The 18209-nt window shown below is 43.6% G+C and overlaps 1 protein-coding gene across 1 annotated transcript; it reads left to right on the top strand.

The window, feature by feature from the left end:
• The first annotated feature begins 131 nt into the window (after positions 1–131).
• Atp5mg (ATP synthase membrane subunit g) lies at positions 132–7628 on the top strand. Its single transcript, XM_085844599.1, has 3 exons — positions 132–284; positions 6079–6239; positions 7409–7628. The coding sequence occupies exons 1-3, from the start codon at positions 233–235 to the stop codon at positions 7505–7507; spliced, it is 312 nt and encodes a 103-aa protein (XP_085700725.1). The 5' UTR covers positions 132–232; the 3' UTR covers positions 7508–7628.
• The last annotated feature ends 10581 nt before the right edge of the window (positions 7629–18209 follow it).

Below are 18209 nucleotides of genomic sequence, written 5' to 3'. Positions count from 1 at the left end.
CTTCACGTGTTATCGTGCCTCAGTTTTTTTATATCTAGGTTTTTACTTGGAGTGAACAAAGTAAACTGACTAATGAGATGCCACAAACAGGGAATCAATACCTATATGTTTTGAACAGGCACAGAGAGGGGCAGCCTGACCTTGGAAATGGGGGAAGGGGGTCCTGCCGCGGGTCCTTCCGGGGGTGACATTCAGCCGGTGGTTCGGGGAGACGTACCTTCCACCTTAGACCATGGCCAAGTTCATCCGTAACTTCGCGGAGAAGGCACCGTCGATGGTAGCCGGTGAGCGCAGCCCGGGAGAGGCTCGCGAGGGGAGGAAGTGTGCTGCGGCACCAAGGGGCCGTGGGCGTCGGGAGGGCTTCCAGGAGGCCACTGTAAGGCCGCAGCCTCGCCTGGCCTGCCCGCGGCAGCTTAGGGCTCACAAGCTGCAGGACCCTAGCCGCGGCCGGGGAGCGAGTGGGTGGTGTAACTCTGCCCGGCCTCACTCCGCCGCGAACGCCGTGATGCCCCCTTACCGTGCCGGGAGAGTTGGGAAGGGAGGTCGGTAACAGGGGAGAGGTCACACATCAGACCTCATAGCTGGTCTGCGTCTCAGCGAAGTATTTGAAAGCCATCAGAAATTTTAAAGACGGGTGAGAGATCTTTGAAAGTTATGTCTGCTTACCATCCTGGTTAGATCCTAGAGAATTCTGCGTCCGATGAAGGGAATTTGGAACGTAGGGGTGAATATCCCCTCCTCCCCAGTCAGCATAGAAAGCGACGCCTATCAGCAGTCGTCTTCAGAACCTTGGCTTGGCATTCCTGGGGTTGTTTTGTTTGAAAATTCTGATAGGCCGCGGCCTCTCAGATAAACACTGAGTAGTTATAAGCCTGAGCAGTATGTTCAATCGATACAGTTCTCTTCTGAGTAGAAAATTATTGTATTTTTGAAGCAGGAGATTAAGTTTACAATTTCTTCTTTTCTGTATTGTATTAAGTGGTTGAAGGCCCGATTTCCAAATGTTCAAATTTGGTTATGAAATGTGAATTGAAGGTAGAATTTTTTTTCAAAGATTAATTATTTTATTTATGTGAGTACACTAGCTGTTTTCAGACACACCAGAAAAGGGCATTGGATCCCATTACAGATGGTTGTGAGCCACCATGTGGTTGCTGGGAATTGAACTCAGCACCTCTGGAAGAGCAGCCAGTGCTCTTATCCGCTAAGCCATCTCTCCAGCCCTCTGAGGTGGAATTTTAAAAACTTGTAATTTTGAGCTTTCCAACCTGTTTGCATATTTAGTAATTCATTTTTTTCCTCCCCTTCATCACCAGCTAGATAATAGTGAGCTGTTTAAACCCTTAAAGTGTCAGAGTCTATAAATACTGGATTCCTTCCTATGGAACCTGAGGCTGCCAATAGCTGTTTAACAAAGAATTTCCTTAGTAAAATCATTAGGTGATCTGAAGCAATGTACTACAATTTTTACACCAATACAACCAAAAGGCTTTGACATTTGGACTTTGATGGTTTGAGGTGCTATTTTTAGTATTTCATAGAGAATATTTTCCCAGCTGTATGACTTTTGCATCTTTTAGGTAGCTTGTATTCAGAAATTTAAAACTGATTTTATTGATGAAATCCAAAACGAAAGACATTATCAAGGTAAACTTTGGTGAGGAAACAGCATAGAACCTTTCCACTGTTGTAACTGTAAGATAACTTGTTCTCCCAGAAGTACTGAGACCTGAGGGCTCTGACGGAACAGAAGGTTACGTAGATTGTGCTCTGCAGCATAGGCTGGGGCATATTTTTTTTTTTTTAAGATTTATTTATTTATGTATGTGAGTACACTGTAGCTGTCTCCAGACACACCAGAAGAGGACATCAGATCCCATTACGGATGGTTGTGAGCCACCATGTGATTGTGATTGCTGGGAATTGAACTCAGGCCCTTTGGAAGAGCAGCCATCTCTCCAGCCCAGGCTGGTGTATTAAGTGTGAATGTTAAAGTGTTTGATACTGACTACTGACTAGATCTTTCAGTTCCCTAGGGCATGCAGCTAGAGAAGGAAGAAAGAAGTCAGTAATTATTATCATAGTTCCCTCAGAAAGGTGAAAGTCTATTTTTCTGTTTTGTTTTTCTTTCCCCTTAACTAAGCTATAAATTTTACTTATGTTTCACCCGCTTTTCCATTCATATATTTTGAGTCTACGAATCTAGGATATTACCTTAGAACTAGTTTCTTGTGTCTGCAGTCTCCCCTTTCTTATTTATGATCTCTACTTTCATGATTTGGCCACTTGAAGGTGTCTGCCTAGATATTTTGAAGAATGTTCTCCAAACTGGTTATCTTGGGTTTCTCTAATGATTAGCCTGGAATCAGGGATTTTAAGAACAAGAACCACAGGGGCTGGAGAGATGGCTCAGTGGTTAAGAGCACTGACTGCTCTTCCAGAAGTCCTGAGTTCAATTCCCAGCAGTGACATGGTGGCTCACAGTCATCTATAATAGGATCCTATGTGTATTCATAGAAAATAAATCAATCAATCTTTAAAAGAACCGCCAGGCGCACGCCTTTAATCCCAGCACTCGGGAGGCAGAGGCAGGCGGATTTCCGAGTTTGAGGCCAGCCTGATCTACAGAGTGAGTTCCAGGACAGCCAGGGCTACACAGAGAAACCCTGTCTCAAAAAAAAAAAAGAAAGAAAGAAAAGAAAAGAAAAAGAGCAAGAACCACAGAGACAGATGACCCTGATGACATATTAAGAGATCAGTGGTATTCATGCCATCTATTGAGCTGACAAGGTCTTCCACTATAAAACTACTGCTTGCACTTTCTGCACCTGTTTTTATTTTTTGGAGGTGTCATACATTTGTGTAACATTTTATAATCATTTTCATGTGCACACCTCCCTCTCCTGGAATTCTCAGCAAATCCACCTCTTACCTTTATCTCCCACCCCTCAGAAAAGATCATTATAGCGACATACTGGTAGTGACCAGCCTTATGTGTCTACCCCCATTCTTTACAAGCAAGTTACCAGAGCAGAAGGGGTGAGTCTGTTAGAGTGGGGGGTGAGTCCATTTTCTACATATAGTAAGTGGAATTTTGTGAGGAAGATCTGTCTTACTCAATCTCTCTCTCTCCTGTTTTTTTTTTTTGGTTTTTTTTTTTTTTTTTTTTTTTTTTTTTTGGTTTTTCGAGACAGGGTTTCTCTGTGTAGCCCTGGCTGTCCTGGAACTCACTTTGTAGACCAGGCTGGCCTCGAACTCAGAAATCCGCCTGCCTCTGCCTCCCGAGTGCTGGGATTAAAGGCGTGCGCCACCACGCCTGGCTTCCTGTTATTTTAATTGTACATTGCACTGGCTCTTTTACATTCACTTCATACTTGTATTTAATTCTGTGTCGTTTACTGCTGAGATTGTGCCCACCTTGGCAGTCTGTAGATCTTTTAAGTTGGTACCTCTGCCCCTTTGACATGTCTTCTTAGTTTTTGGTTCTACATGGTAAGTCATCTTTTTATCTTTTTTCTTTGCCCAGCCTTACTTAGCCTTGACCATTTATTTCTCCAAGGAGCCTTGGTTCCTTTTATTAAACAATGGAATTCACAAATTACCATCTAGGATCTGGGTTTGTTCCTTGCTGCTAGAGTCCATTTCAAAGTCCTCTCAGTGGACAGGTGTCTGAGTTTAGTTTCATTTGCTATGATAAAACACCATGACTGGGCTGGAGAGATGGCTCAGCAGTTAGGAGCACTGACTGCTCTTCCAGAGGTCCTGAGTTCAATTCCCAGCAACCACATGGTGGCTCACAAATGGGATCCGATGCCTTCTGGTGTGTCTGAGGACAGTGACGGTGTACCCACATATATATAAGATAAAGTCTTAAAACAAAAACAACAACAAAACCCACCATGACGAGAGGGAGGCAGTGTCGTGGGAGGAGTAGCATCCCCTGAGTGAGTTGGGTCCCCTCGCATCAGTCACAAAGGAAGAAAATGCACCACAGGCAGACCGGTAGGGCTTTTTCTCAATTCAGGTTCCTTTTTTGGTTTTTTGGTTTTTTGGTTTTGGTTGGTTGGTTTTCTGTGTGTGTGTGGTTTTTGTTTTGTTTTTGAAAGAGAATTTCTCTGTGTAGCATTGGCTGTCCTGGAATCACTCTGTAGACCAGGCTGGCCTTGAACTCAGAGATATGCCTGCCTGTCTCTGCCTCCTGGGCACCAGGATTAAAGATGAGCACCACCACTACCCAATCAGTTGAGTGAGGTTCCTTCTTACCAAGTGACTCTAGCTTTCATTAAGTTGACACAAAACTAGGGAGCACAGCAGGTATTCAGACATATATCTATAATTGCATGTTAGTCTATACATATAAATACTTGTTTCTAGGGCTGAAGAGATGGGTCAGTAGTTAAGAACTCTTGCTTAGGACCTAAATTCAGTTCTCTGCATGAGTGTGGTGGCTCACCACCACAGTTCAAGTTCCAGAGGATCTGGTGCCCTCTTCTGACTGCTGTGAGCACTACACACATACGGTGCATCAGACACAAAAGACAAAAATCTCTGTGAGTTTGTTTCTTTAAGATTTATTTTATATATGTGAGTGCACTGTTTCTGTCTTCAGACACACCAGAAGAGGGCATCCAATCCCATTACAGATGGTTGTGAGCCACCATGTGGTTGCTGGGGATTGAACTCAAAAAGACTTTTTCAGAGCAGTCAGACCTCCTTTTTTTCCCCTATATTTTATTTATTTGTGTTTAGAAGTTGCAGTTTTAGTACTATTAACGGAAAATACATAACAAAGCCTTCCTAAAAGTGAAAAAAATAATTATAAATGTTGGAAAAGTTGGCCTCATTAACATATTTGCAGAATTTTACTTACTACACACTCCTTTGGAACTCACTTATGACATTTTTACAGGTGTTATCACTCGAGTCTCTGCGTAGTGAGCACTTCAGCTCTTTACAGTCTCCCCGAGACTGTAAATAAATAAGCCAAATGGTGGCAGCAGAGGCAGGTAGATCTCTGTGAATTTAAGGCCAGCCTTGTCTACAGAATGAGTTCCAGGATGGACAGGGTTACAGAGAAACCTGTTTAGGAAAAAAAAAATGAATGCATGCATGCATTATTGTTTTTGTGCCCCCACTATATACATACATATAATTATAAAATCCAGCAGCATCCGATTCCTGCCCCCTCACCATACATCTCTGTTTCTATATTCGTTTCTGTCTCTGTCTGCTATAACTTCAGTCCAAGATCTTGTACATGTACTACCACTGAGCTACATCCCCAGACCCTGTGTTGAATTTGTTAATATATCTTCTGCTAAATTCATTGACTTAAAATAGTGACTACATCAAGGAATTTCAGTTTAAAAGCAATTCTTAAACTCACAGCCTCTGTCCTCAGTACTGGAGTTAAATTAAAGGCATGAGCCACCATAGTGCAGAATCTGATTTTGATTGTTCTTAACACTACATGTAAATTTTATTTGTATTGAGGGCACTGTTTGAAAGGGGAGCAGCTGTACTCTGGTAAGAGAGATTTAAGCCAGCACATATTGCTAAGGATACGAAAAAACGAACGGATACTAATTGGTGTAATTCCATCTGGACTTGTGGCCAATACTGTGATGAGCCTCAATCTTATTGTTAGAAGAATGCTATTCTACACAGCTTCTTCCCCTTTTGGACCCCTTCTCTTCAAAATCTGCTGTTTCTACAAAGGACAATACGCTTTTGTCTTTGTTTGCAAATCTAGCTATGAGTAACTTTACACTTAATTAGATTTGCCATTCAAAGGTGAATAACAGTACTAGCTGGCCACTAGTGAGTCCTGACATAATTAACAGCTTAGAGCTTCCTGCCTGGCTGAGTGTCCCTGTGACACAGGTGTTCTGCATCTTTAAAAGCTTCTTGTTACCAGGGAGCAGCAGCTCTGACTTTCACACTGGGTGCACATTCAGTCCATACAGTGAGTGGATGTGATACATGAATAAATATTTGTGTCCAGCCCACACATCTGCTTCTTTCCATCTCCAGTGAGTTCATCCTGGGGTTTCTGTTTTGTTTTGTTTTGTTTTCCAGCTGCCGTGACTTACTCGAAGCCTCGATTGGCCACATTTTGGCACTACGCCAAGGTTGAGCTGGTTCCCCCAACCCCTGGTGAAATCCCTACAGCTATTCAGAGTGTGAAAAAAATCATTCAAAGTGCTAAAACTGGTAGCTTCAAACACCTTACAGTTAAGGTAACTATGTGCTAAATGAAAAAGTATGTTTGTGATTGAAAAATATCTCCCTGGAAATATTTCCAGTTCTTTTGCTTAATATATATATTTTCCAATAAGGCAAAGTCCAACATAATGAGAGATTATCTTTTTTTGACTGCCAAGAAAAAATTTTCTTCTCTCATTTTGTCATCTGGATAGAAGTGATCCAGCTGTTGTTTGTCTTGGTCTAGTTGTGGTTGTAGAGCAAAAAGGTGAGTGAGAGCTGGGAACCTACCTCACTCTCCTTCCTGATGTCAGCAAGTATCTTATAATATGATACAGTTTTCCGGCTTTGTTTTCTTTTTAGTACTTGAATTATCTTCATTTCAGCTAATGACATCTAGAGTTATTAGGCAGAGCAAAAATGCCAAAATCTGGGTTTTCAGATTGCATGTAGATTAAATACCACAAGAGTTGAAACTTGACTTTTAAGTACACCGGATATCTAGTAACTGCTGTGGCCAGAGCCTTTGCCTGGGGAAGGGTAGCAGTCAGGAGACTTCATTAGCCTCTGGTCTACCTGAAGGAGGAAAATGACTTCCAAAAATGCTATTGTTGCTAGTAGTAAAAAGGTCCAGTTTGTTTATAGAAGGATTTTTTTTCCTAACTAGAATTTGTAATTCTGAGTTTGTGATTACATGAAACAGTGCTTCCTAGAACCATGTGTGGTTTGCTTTTGTTTTTCTTGTTGGTCAAGAATATGAAACGGATACTGAATATTTGGAAAAAATTAAACTAAATGATAGTGAAAGAGGGAAGAAGACAGAGCCCATCATCTTAGACAGAAGTATCTGTTCAGAGTGAAACCTTCCTATGAATGCCCCATCTAATATGTGAGCCACTTCCAGGATGTGGGGTGTTTTAGGACCCATAAAGTGTCTCATAAAATAATAATGAAAGGGTTAAGTCAGTTCAGGTCTTTAAAAAGCTCTTTGAAACAATTTATAAGCTCAGGTCCGTTTGCCTCACAAAATTGAAAGTTCAAGGCTCTCTGAATATCAGTAATTCCTAGCTTGGGCTAAAATTGTTCTGTAGTTTTAAATGGCCTCCTTACATTCTCTGAGAGAGAACAGTTTTAAATATGTGTTGGGTTTTTTGTTTGTTCATTTTTTAAAGTACCTTAAAGTTTCTGCTTTTTTCTTTTCCAGGAAGCTGTGCTGAATGGTTTGGTGGCCACTGAGGTGTGGATGTGGTTTTATATCGGAGAGATCATAGGCAAACGTGGCATTGTTGGCTATGATGTTTGAAGACCAATCTTAAACTTCTGATTTGAGTTCTTATTTGGATGTTCTTGGACCATGTGTAACGGGACTGCTGTCTGAATAAAATACTAGGTGTTGAAAACACTGCTGTGTTTTCTCTGTCAAATACTGCAGTCATAGTATTTCCTGAGAGTAAATTGAGTTGGCTTTGGCTTTGTTACATTGATACAGGTTTAAGTGTGTGTCTGTTTAACCTGCAGTTAGGAAAAACAGATGTGAATATATCAACCTGGTACATAAATACATGATGATTAAAATTTTAATTCAAAGGTTTAAATTCAAATCCAGGCAGTGGTCGTGGCATACACCTTTAATCCCAGCACTCAGGAAGCAGAGGCAGGTAATCTCTGAGTTTGAGGCCAGCCTGGTCAACAGAGCAAGTTCAGGACAGCTAGGGCTACACAGAGAAACTTTTGTCTCCTCCACCCACAAAACAAAACAAAAACAAAAACAAAATATGTCTGTAAGCCTAGAGGTTGGGAGGTAGAGTTGGAAGGCTCACTACATTTAAAGCTGACTTGATCTATCCACACAGTTTCAGGTCAGTAATGGTTTTACAATGGGAATACAAACTCTTATCTCTAAAAAAGAGAGAGAAGCCAAAACAGGTGTAGTGCATACACCCAGCAACAGAAAAGACTGATGGAAGATCACTTGAATCAAGGAGTTCAAGACCCGCCTGAATGTATAATGAATGGGACTTTGTCTCGAAAGGAAATATGGGGGAGGGGCAGGAGTTTAAGGCCAACTTGGGCTATGAGAGACCTTGTCTCATACACAGAAATTACAAAAAAAAGAAGATGGATTATTTTTCAGCAGTTGTGTAAAAATGTTGATGGTACGTCTCAAATTAAATATTTGCATCCTCAAGAAGGAAAGGGGTAGCATTCTCAGGTACATGATTATAACATCTTTGATAGTAGAGCAGGGTAAAAGAGCCATGTAACTGGCCCACACCTCTCATCCTAGCACTCAGGAGGCAGAGGAGAGGCAGGCAGGTCTCTGAGTTCAAAGCCATTCTGGTCTGCATATTCAGTTCCAGTATAGCCAGAACTACATAGACAGATCCTGTCTAATAATCTTGCCATTCGTCTGGTTTTGTGGTTCTTAGAGCTTTTCAAGATCCAGTAGCTAGTTAATGGTTACAGCGGTGTCATCCAAGGCTCTCACTGGGCTGAAATAAACAGTGATTAGCATCAGTTTGTCTTGTGGAGCGGCTCCTGAGGATGTTAGAAGAGGTACTGATCCAGTATTGCCACCGCCACAGACCCTGCAGTCTGGTTGGCTCAGGGGTGTGATTCTAACCATTCTTTATCTTTGCAGATGATGAGGTGGTTGTACATTTGTTAAAGTCATATGGTCCACAGTATAGTAGCGTTTAGTTTTTGTCCTTTTAATCCCACAATTGGAACACGGCTTCTATACCTTAATGAAGAAACTATAGCTCTTCTAGACATGAGCAGCAGGGTCTTTATGGAGACCGCTCCTCTTCTGAAATATAAAGAAGTGCTCAAAGGAGCACAAGTGATTAAGACTAAAACCTGTTTCTGGAAGTATACCACCATTTAAATTGCATAGCAAAGGACTGTAGAAATACTTCTATAACGATTTAGGTGGATTTCTTTTCCATGTAGTGCATGACTGTTAAAACTAACCAGGAGAAAAACATAACAGAGATAGGAATTTAGCCATGCCTGCTGTAACCTAAACTCCAGTGGTTTGTACTATGTAATGCTCCTTTTTAAAGCAACGGTCACACCAGAAGACAGTCTTCTCTACTATTTCCTCCTTCTCCACAACACCTCTGACTCACTGTGTCTGCGTTTTCCTAGATTACAGGAGCAGTGGGCTGCATGTAGTAATCCCTGCATTTCACCAGGCTTCTTGCCCCTGTAGCTTCCACACACCTTGCCTCCTAGTTTGGAGTTTCGTGGAATTTGTGAATACTGGTTGCTTGATTTTTGTTGTAGTTCAGGTGTTTATGTGAAGATCCAAGTATTTCCTAAGCATAGAAACCTGTTCAAGACTGTTCCCTGTTCTGAGAGCTCTGTCTGGTTTTAAGATGAGGACAGTGGAAGATAAAACTTGAAAGACGATAGCCCAGACTATGTTGAGAAGATGAATCAAAACAGGGTTTCTGGATATAACCCAAAGAAAACCTCAAGACTGAGGCCGGAGGTTCAAGAGTATGAGGCCAGTCTAGGTTACTTAGAGGATCCAAGAATGGAGTACGGTGTGGAACAACCACAAAGCTATTCTATGGAGGGAAAGACGTGTGCATGCCAGCAGGGAAAGTGAAACTGGATAGTCAAAGGTCAAGGCTTAAAGAGCAGGATCATCAGTTAAGAGCACTGGCTGTTCTTCCAGAGGACCCAGGTTCAATTCCCAACACCTACATAGCAGCTAACAATCATCTCTTTACAAGTTCCAGGGGATCTAATGCCCTCTTCTGGCCGCTGGACATAATGAACAGATACACAGGAAATGTAGGCAGAAACACTCATATACATTTAACTTAAGTATTGTGTGACAAACTTTTCATGGGGAGATGCAACACACATTTACTTACTGCAGATAGGAATTTCATGACAGACCCAAATAAAGATACCACTGAAGTCTAATAACTTAGTAAACCCCAAATTCTATTGGGGTTACTTATATGAGAAAAAAATGACTAAAAATGGCATCACCAAAGCCCACTGCATCATGGCTAACAGCTCAGAAAAGCTGGGGAACCTACAACATACTTTAACAGGTTGGTGTAAGTTGGTTGGTCTCATTTAGTCTGAAACTCTTCCAGGCAAGTGGTGGCCTGATCTAGGAGTCTTTGCAGTTCAGTTTCCTTCCCTCTGAGGGGCTCTCAGCTTTCATTATTATTAACTCTGGCAGGGAGAGGCCTAGTGAATCTGGTCAGTTTCAGGGACTTCCTGAAGCTATTTTAAGTTGTTTACCTTCCTGCATAAGGGGCTTCCCTGTAGGGTGCAGTGTTTCAATCTAGATAAAATTTCCACTACAAAAAAGCCAGGATCAGCCAGGCGTGGTGGCACAAGCCTTTAATCCCAGAGGCTGAGATAGGCAGATTTCTGAGTTTGAGGCTAGCCTGGTCTACAAAGTGAGTTCCAGGACAGCCAGGGCTACACAGAAAAACCCTGTCTCAAAAAACATTAAAAAAAAAAAAAGTCAGGATCATATTTGGTTATGTAGCAAGGAGACTGACATGAAAAGGTAACGCGCACACACACCTAAAATTTCTGTTATAGCGGGCATCCTGGAAGAACACTAGTATGTCTGAAGTGGTGGATAGGGGACACTGGTAAGATGATAGCCAGCATGTTGAGAAGAATATGAAGTATCTTTTATGCCATATTAAGAATTGCACTGCCTGGAACTGGGTATGATGGCTCACTTCTAATCCCAGCCCTCTCTAGGCAGAGGCAGGTAGATCTCTGAGTTTGAGGCCAGCCTGGTCTACAGAGTTTATTTCAAAACAACCAAAGCTACATAGTGAGACCCTGTCTCAAGAAAAAAAAAAAAAACAGAAAAGAGAGAAAGATTTGCACTGCTTGGTTATATACACTAGCAGGAAATGCTGAAGAGGCATAGGTGGCAGGATCATGACTTTGAAGCTAGCCTGGCTATACCATGGAGCCAGTAAGATGACTCTGTGAGTAAAGGTATTTGCCACCAAACCTGATGTCCAAGCCCTGAAATACACAGGGTTGAATGGGGAGAAGTAACTCCTGCAAGTTACCCCCTGACCTCATGTGCCCAGCCATACCCATCTGCCAACACGTTTTTGTTTTTTAAGAAAAAGGATTGAATAGGGACTAGAATGTAGCTCGGTTGATAGAATTCTTAACTAGCACACTCAAAGCCTTGGGCTCGATTCCCTGAATTGCATAAACCAGGCCTGTGGCCCATGGCCTGTAAATGTAGGCACTTGAGAGGTAGAGAGATCAGAAGTTTAAAGTCCTGCTTGGCTACATACAAAGTTTGAGACCAACCTGGGATGCATGACTCAAAACATTGAATTCAGTCAGGTGGGTGGCACTCTTGAGCCCATGGCTCAAGGCTGAGGGAGAAGGATCAAGAGCTGAAGGCCAGCTTAGGTTACCCAAGGGCTCAAGGCCAGTCTGAGCTACATGGTGAGACCCTTTTTCAGAGTGAAACTGTACTGTTGGGCTAAGAATGTAGTTTAGTGACAGTGCCTGCCTAGCAAACACAGCCGAGTTTGATCTCTAACACCAGAAAAAAGAAATCCCAGTATTTGAAGAACAGTAAAGACAAAATTATTAGAAGAAAGATTTTAACAAGCTGGAGTGGTGGTGCATGCCTCTTAGAAGACAGACATAAGTAGATCTCTGTGTGTTAAAGGCAGTCCTGGTCTATAAATTAAATTCCAGGGCTACATAGTGAGGCACTGTTTTTGTTTGTTTGGGGGTCTTGGTTTCTTGGGCTTTTTTATTTAAAAAAAAAAAAAGTAACAAGCAACACTGTGAGCAGGCAATTTCAGTTCTCTGTGACAAAAGGTAGGGTAGACAGCAGAGGGTGCGTGCCCCTTGTCTCCCAGTCTGTAAAGAGAAAACATGAGAGGGATGGTAGCTTCTGCAGTGCACACCAGTTACATCAGCAATGGTCACTCAGCAACACCTCCAAAAACAATGTCAGTAAACAGCAAAGGCTGTTTTGTTTTTGTTTTTTTTAAGTTGCCTTTTTTGGTTTTGCAGGCTTTTCTTTCATGTGTAGGAATGTTTTGCCTTCGTGTACTTATGTGCACCTAATGTGTGCCCCAGTGCTCAAGGAGGTTCAAAAGGAGCATCAGGTCTCCTGGAATTAGGGTTACAGATGGCTGGAGCCACCATCCTTGTGCATGGTACCAAATCCAGGTCCCCTATGGAATCAGCAAGTGATCTTTACTCCTGAGCCATCTCTCCATCCTCTGAACCTTTCATTATTTGAAGCTTAATATGAAGCCAGGCATGGTGCTGCACACATGTAATCCCAGCGGTTAGGAGGCAGAGGCCAGCCAGCTAGGAAATGAGACTGCTCGGACAGACGGACAAGGTTGGGTTACAGCTCAGTAGGAAAGAGCCTGCCTACTGTGAACCAGACCCTAGGTTTGATCGCCAGCACTCTCGAAAGAGACGGGGGGGGGGGGGGGGCGGGGGGGGAAGGGAGGGAGGGGTGTGAAGCTATTCGTGCTGTGTAGCCTCTACTTTGTGGTATCTCTTGTTTTCTTTGGGTAACAGACTGTTCTCACTTGGTCATCTCTTACACACCTATGTCTTCTGTGTATCCCTCACTCAATACATTCATTCATTTCTTCTTCTTGTTTTGTTATCATTTGGAGTTTTGTTTTCTTTTGTGGATGTTATTTTGTCTGTTAGATTATAGTCTCACTATATAGCCCAGGCTGGCATGGAGCTCACATTAATTCACCTCCCTCTGCTCCCGAGTGCTGGGATTAAAACTGTGTGCCACTGCTGCCCAGCTAGGGGTTTATTTTTTTTTTTTAAATACCCCCTTTGGGCAGTGGTAGCGCATGCCTTTTTTTTTTTTTTAAGATTTATTTATTGATTATATGTAAGTACACTGTAGCTGTCTTCAGACACTCCAGAAGAGGGAGTCAGATCTCTTTACGGATGGTTATGAGCCACCATGTGGTTGCTGGGATTTGAACTCTGGACCTTCGGAAGAGCAGTCGGGTGCTCTTACCCACTGAGCCATCTCACCAGCCCCCGGGATTTATATTTTTAAAGCACTTGTACTGGCCATCACAATTAGCCCTCCACTTTCTCTAAGGCATATCACATACAGGATTTACCCACCTAAAAGATCTAGTGCTGAGCAGGGGGAACAATGGGGGCTGGCTAGGACCTGTGGGGAAGGAGTGATGGAGCACACACAGGTGGAGTCCATGCAACAGTGCTGTGGTAGTCTGTGTCCCACCTTACCTCGGGATCCCCGTGCAGACAGCCCTGATGTGGATTCCCGCAGATCATCCTAAACTGCTTTCTTATAGTCTCAGCTCGGTTTGGTTCTACTCTCAAACCATGTTGATTTTCTCTTAGATAGTAACTTCCTAATCCTGAATACTGTAGAGCTTGGTGCGACTTCTTATTCCCTACTGTGTTGGCTTTTTACCTCTCCCAGGACTGTGATCACTCTTGCGATGCGTATCACCACAGCCTACCAGGGATAGGCTTTTCAGTGCGCCTACCTGCACCTGCTCCCCACACAAAAGGCTCCCACACTCATTAGAACACTCCATGCACGGCCCCTCACCATCCATCTGCGACCTTGCCTTAATCCCGTTTTGGCTACCAAATATCCTTTAGCCACACAGTTTCTAATCAGTTCTCATAAAAAAAAAAATCAGCTTTTAAATATCAGGTCTGTTACTCCCATGGTTGCCTACCAATCAGTCACCAGGTCACACTCCCTTTTATCTCTTGGCCATTTTTTCTCTTGGTTCACTGTCACTCTATAACACGGTGGTCCTCAACCTTCTAACACTGTGACGCTTTTATATACACAGTTCCCTCATGTGGTGACCCACAACCATAAAGTTCTTTTGTTGCCCCTTCATAACTGTAACTTTGCTTCTGGTATCAGTCATAATGTACATGTGATTGTGATATAGGATATCTGACCTGCGAGGCTCTGGGGGGCGAGACCCACAGGCTGAGAGCCACTGCTATAACACTACTCTGCAACATACATGCAGGCCATTGATTGCCAAAATTGCAGCATCACTGCCACTAAGGATCTTTGTAACAACTGCTTATTTTGTATGTGTGTGGGACACTTGTAGTGATCAGAGGACATGTGAGAGCTGATTCTTTCATAAGATATGGGTTCCAGGGATCAAACTTGGGTCCTCGGGCTTCAAGGCAAGCACCTTACCCGATAAGCAATCTTTCCAGCCCCCACCAAGGGTCTTAGAAATGTTAAGTTCCCAGTCCCATCTCAGTTCTCCAAACTCCCAACAACCAGCCTCCTACCTTTCGTTAGCACCGCTTCCTGTGTCCATGAAACCGGTATCCCTTCCTAGCTGCCTACCAGCCCAGCCCCCGAAAGGCACATCTGCGTTTATTTGAACACACACCGACCGACCATGAGCATTGATCCCCATAACCTTGACTTTCCCCTCACTTCCCAGACGTATTTACAGTCTCTAGTCTATGCTTATCATTCTTTGGAGCACACCTTCAACTTCCTTGCCTCTCACCATGGAAATTGCCAAAACCACATCCTTGGCTTACTCTTAAGTACTCTGTGCTTCACCCGTGAAGCTAAGTGAAGCTGGAGAAAACAACCCAGAGGACTAGTTTCATTTTATACTCGTAGTCAGAACCTTAAGACGGCACTCCATAAGACCTGCCAATCATATTGTAGTTCTTTTCCTTAGGCCATGATTATTTCTATCAACAGATGATCTTGCTTCCCACTTGACTAAGAAAATGTAAGCAGTTGGAGCGCTTCCACTTCAGAGACATCATCTGCACACCTACCCTGTTTGCACCCATATAAATATAGATGCAGGAGTGACTCAGCTGGCACCAGCTCGGGAGCAGTCTCAGCCTGCAGGCCTTCAGGAAGTGAGTCCCCCAGGCCTGCATCTCCCTCTGTGGCAGATTGCCAGCAAAGCCTGCTGTTTATCAGCCCAGGACCAAACACAGCAAGTGGTACACTTTGCCTGAACTAGCACCTCCAAGCACACAGAACTCACTTGTACAAACTGTGATGGGGAGAGTCCGCTTATCTATTCAGGATCCACATTTTATAAAAGCTTCTCCTCTTGCCCCTGGTCCTGGCCTCTTCTACCTGCCACATCTCTGTCTCCCTTTCTTCAGCTCATCACTTCTTTTGAGCAGTCTCTTCAAATTTTTCCGAACTGTATTCCTTGCCTTTAATGGGTGGCTGTACAGCCCACATCATTGTACTCTACTGCTACATTTACCTTTATTTCCCTCACTACGCTGCAAGTTGCTTAAGGAAAATATGGTGTCCAAGTCACCTTTGCAATCCTAGCCTATTCCATGATCTGGCTTATCTAGTAGGGTTTCAAAATAGGAGAAAAGCAAGCTCTACTTGCTGTGTTTGGTCCTGGGCTGATAAACAGCAGGCTTTGGTGGCAATCTGCCACAGAGGGAGATGTAGGCCTGGGGGACTCACTTCCTGAAGGCCTGCAGGCTGAGACTGCTCCCGAGCTGGTGCCAGCTGACTCACTCCTGCATCTGAACCTCCTGCGCTCAAACAGATTTGGATCCTGATTCATTGTGTTGCTCGGTGGCTGTTGGAGCAGAGATGCTTGTGCCTGAGGCTAGGAAGGAAGAGACAGGAGGTGGGCAGCTGAAGAGCCTTTACGGGAGACTTACGCAATAGACTCCTGAAAATCCCTGGAATGCTTCAGAAATGTACCATCTGAACTCTCTCCCTCGGACAAGCCTACAGTTCAGGGTACATCCTCTGTGAAAGCTGAAAGAACACCATAAACAGCGTGCTTTCCCTTACAGGGGTTTCAATAAGCAGCTCATAGATGAGTTTTGATAAGGATTATACCCTGGGCTTCTTGCATGAAGCAAAAAAAAAAAAAAAGGTTATCTTCAGAAACTCCAATTCCAGTGTAGTCAAATCCAAAAGCAAAAGCAATTAAAATACTGTTGTGTGGTTTGGAATTACAGCTTGTAGTTAAAATAGCTACCATTTCCCCTAAGGACAGCCTGCATTTCTACCCCGATGTCACCTCACTCTGGGTCTCAAGAAGGTAGAGAACTCAACAGAAAAAGTTATTTAAGCCAAGCTTGATAGCACGCACTTATAATGCCAGGACTCCAAAAGCAGAGACAGGATTGTTCCAGCCAATCAACACAGTGCCTTCTAGGCCAGCAGGGCTGCATAGTAAGATCCTGCCTCAAGCAAAAATAAACAAGTGCTCTAAAACATCATCAATTAGAACACCATGGAAGAGTGGCCAACAAGTCTAGGGACACTCAAGAGTCGTGGAGAGCAAATGAAGGCACCAATGACTGAGCAGACAGGAGAGTGGGGCTTCCTCACTGCCTTACCATGAACCTCATTACAGCTTTGTCCTCTTAGTGTACATTGGTTTGTTATATAATACCCAAGTCACTACCACAGCCTACAACCGCAAGCTGATTTTCTTTCTCTTTCTCTCTCTCTCTCTCTCTCTCTCTCTCTCTCATTTTGTTTGTTTTTTGAGACAGGCTCTTACTATGTAACTCTGGTAACTCACTAAGTAGATCAGGCTGCCTCCTGCCTCTGCCATGTGCACCACCACATCTGGCAGCAAACAGATTTTCAGTTCTTGGATCCAAATTTCACCCCCACAGCACCGGAGGTAAATGCCAAAGCCACAAGGCCCTGGCTTTGGAGCCCTTAAGCTTGTTTGCCCAACCATAACCATCCAGCCCAACTGCCCCACAGCCACCCTTCCCAGGAGGAAGTGCCTCAAAGAACTAAGTAGTAACCGTCTCACAAGTTCTTGTGGGGAAAATCAGAAGACACAAATCAACAAGAAAATCCGTTCTTCCACTTCAAACATGTTAAACTCCCACGTTAAGGCAAAGGAGTCACATGTCATCCTTGCCTGACATCTCTGGCTGCCTTCTCTCCTCTCTGGGTGATGGTTACTACACTGGGAAGGACTGGAGTGGGGAGGGAGATGCCTTCCTTTCACATGTGAACCGCAGCCCACAGAGAGGATACCTGATGTCAGGTTGAGCCCGAGCAAGCAATAGCACACAACATGTGTCCTCTGTCCGAGCCCTGGGTAGCACAGTTTTCCCTCGGTCCTAAACAACTGGACAGGCTCTATGTTGGCAGAGAAGGCTCTGACCAGAGAAAAGAGTGAGGGAAAGAGAGGAAGACCTGAGCCTCAATAGTTTAGAAGTCCAAACAGCCTGCCATGGTTTAATGACCTCCTCTCTGCTCATATTTCAAAAGAGATTCTCCTTTGTTAATTTGCTTTTCTGTTTGTTGTGAGGGTCTCACTGTGTAGCCCTGGCTGGCCTGGAACTTGCTGTGTAGATGAGGCTGGCCTTGAAATAACAAAGATCTACTTGCTTTTGAGTGCTGGGATTAAACGTGTGTAACATCATTAAAACCTGACTCTGTTGTTGGTTTTTAAGTTTTATTTGTTTGTTTGTTTGTTTACTTATTTCCTTTTGTTTTCCAGATAGGGTTTGTCTGTGTTGCCCTGGCTATCCTGGAACTCGCTCAGTAGACCAGGCTGGCCTCGAACTTACAGAGATCCACCTGCCTCTGTCTCTCAAGTGCTGAGATCAAAGGAAATCGTGCCCCGCCATCGCCTGGCCTAATTTTTAGCTTTAATTGTTTTTACACTTATGTATTTAGTTACCACATATGTATGGATGTGTTTGAGTGTATGAGAGGGTGTATGTGGTATATGCACACGTGTGTGGGTATGGACGCCTGGGAATATTTGAAGGGCCCAGAAGAAGACCTGGAGTCCAGCTCTATCTCCGGTCACTTATTACCCTCAGAAAGGTTCTCTCACTGTACCTGGAGCTAGCTTGGCAGCTAGCAGATTCCAGCAATCCTCCTGTCTCTGACCCTTTCTCTATACTCTCTTCTCCCAGATTGAGGGTTACAGGTACATGACGACATGCTCAGCTCTGATGGGTTCTGGCTATGTCATGAT

The sequence above is a fragment of the Mus caroli genome, unplaced genomic scaffold, assembly GCF_978045245.1.
Source record: "Mus caroli unplaced genomic scaffold, Mus_caroli_1 scaffold_11, whole genome shotgun sequence".
In the NCBI taxonomy this organism is placed as follows: Eukaryota; Metazoa; Chordata; class Mammalia; order Rodentia; family Muridae; genus Mus; species Mus caroli.
The sequence above is the reverse complement of the archived record's forward strand: the minus strand, read 5'-3'. Positions and strand labels throughout refer to the sequence as shown.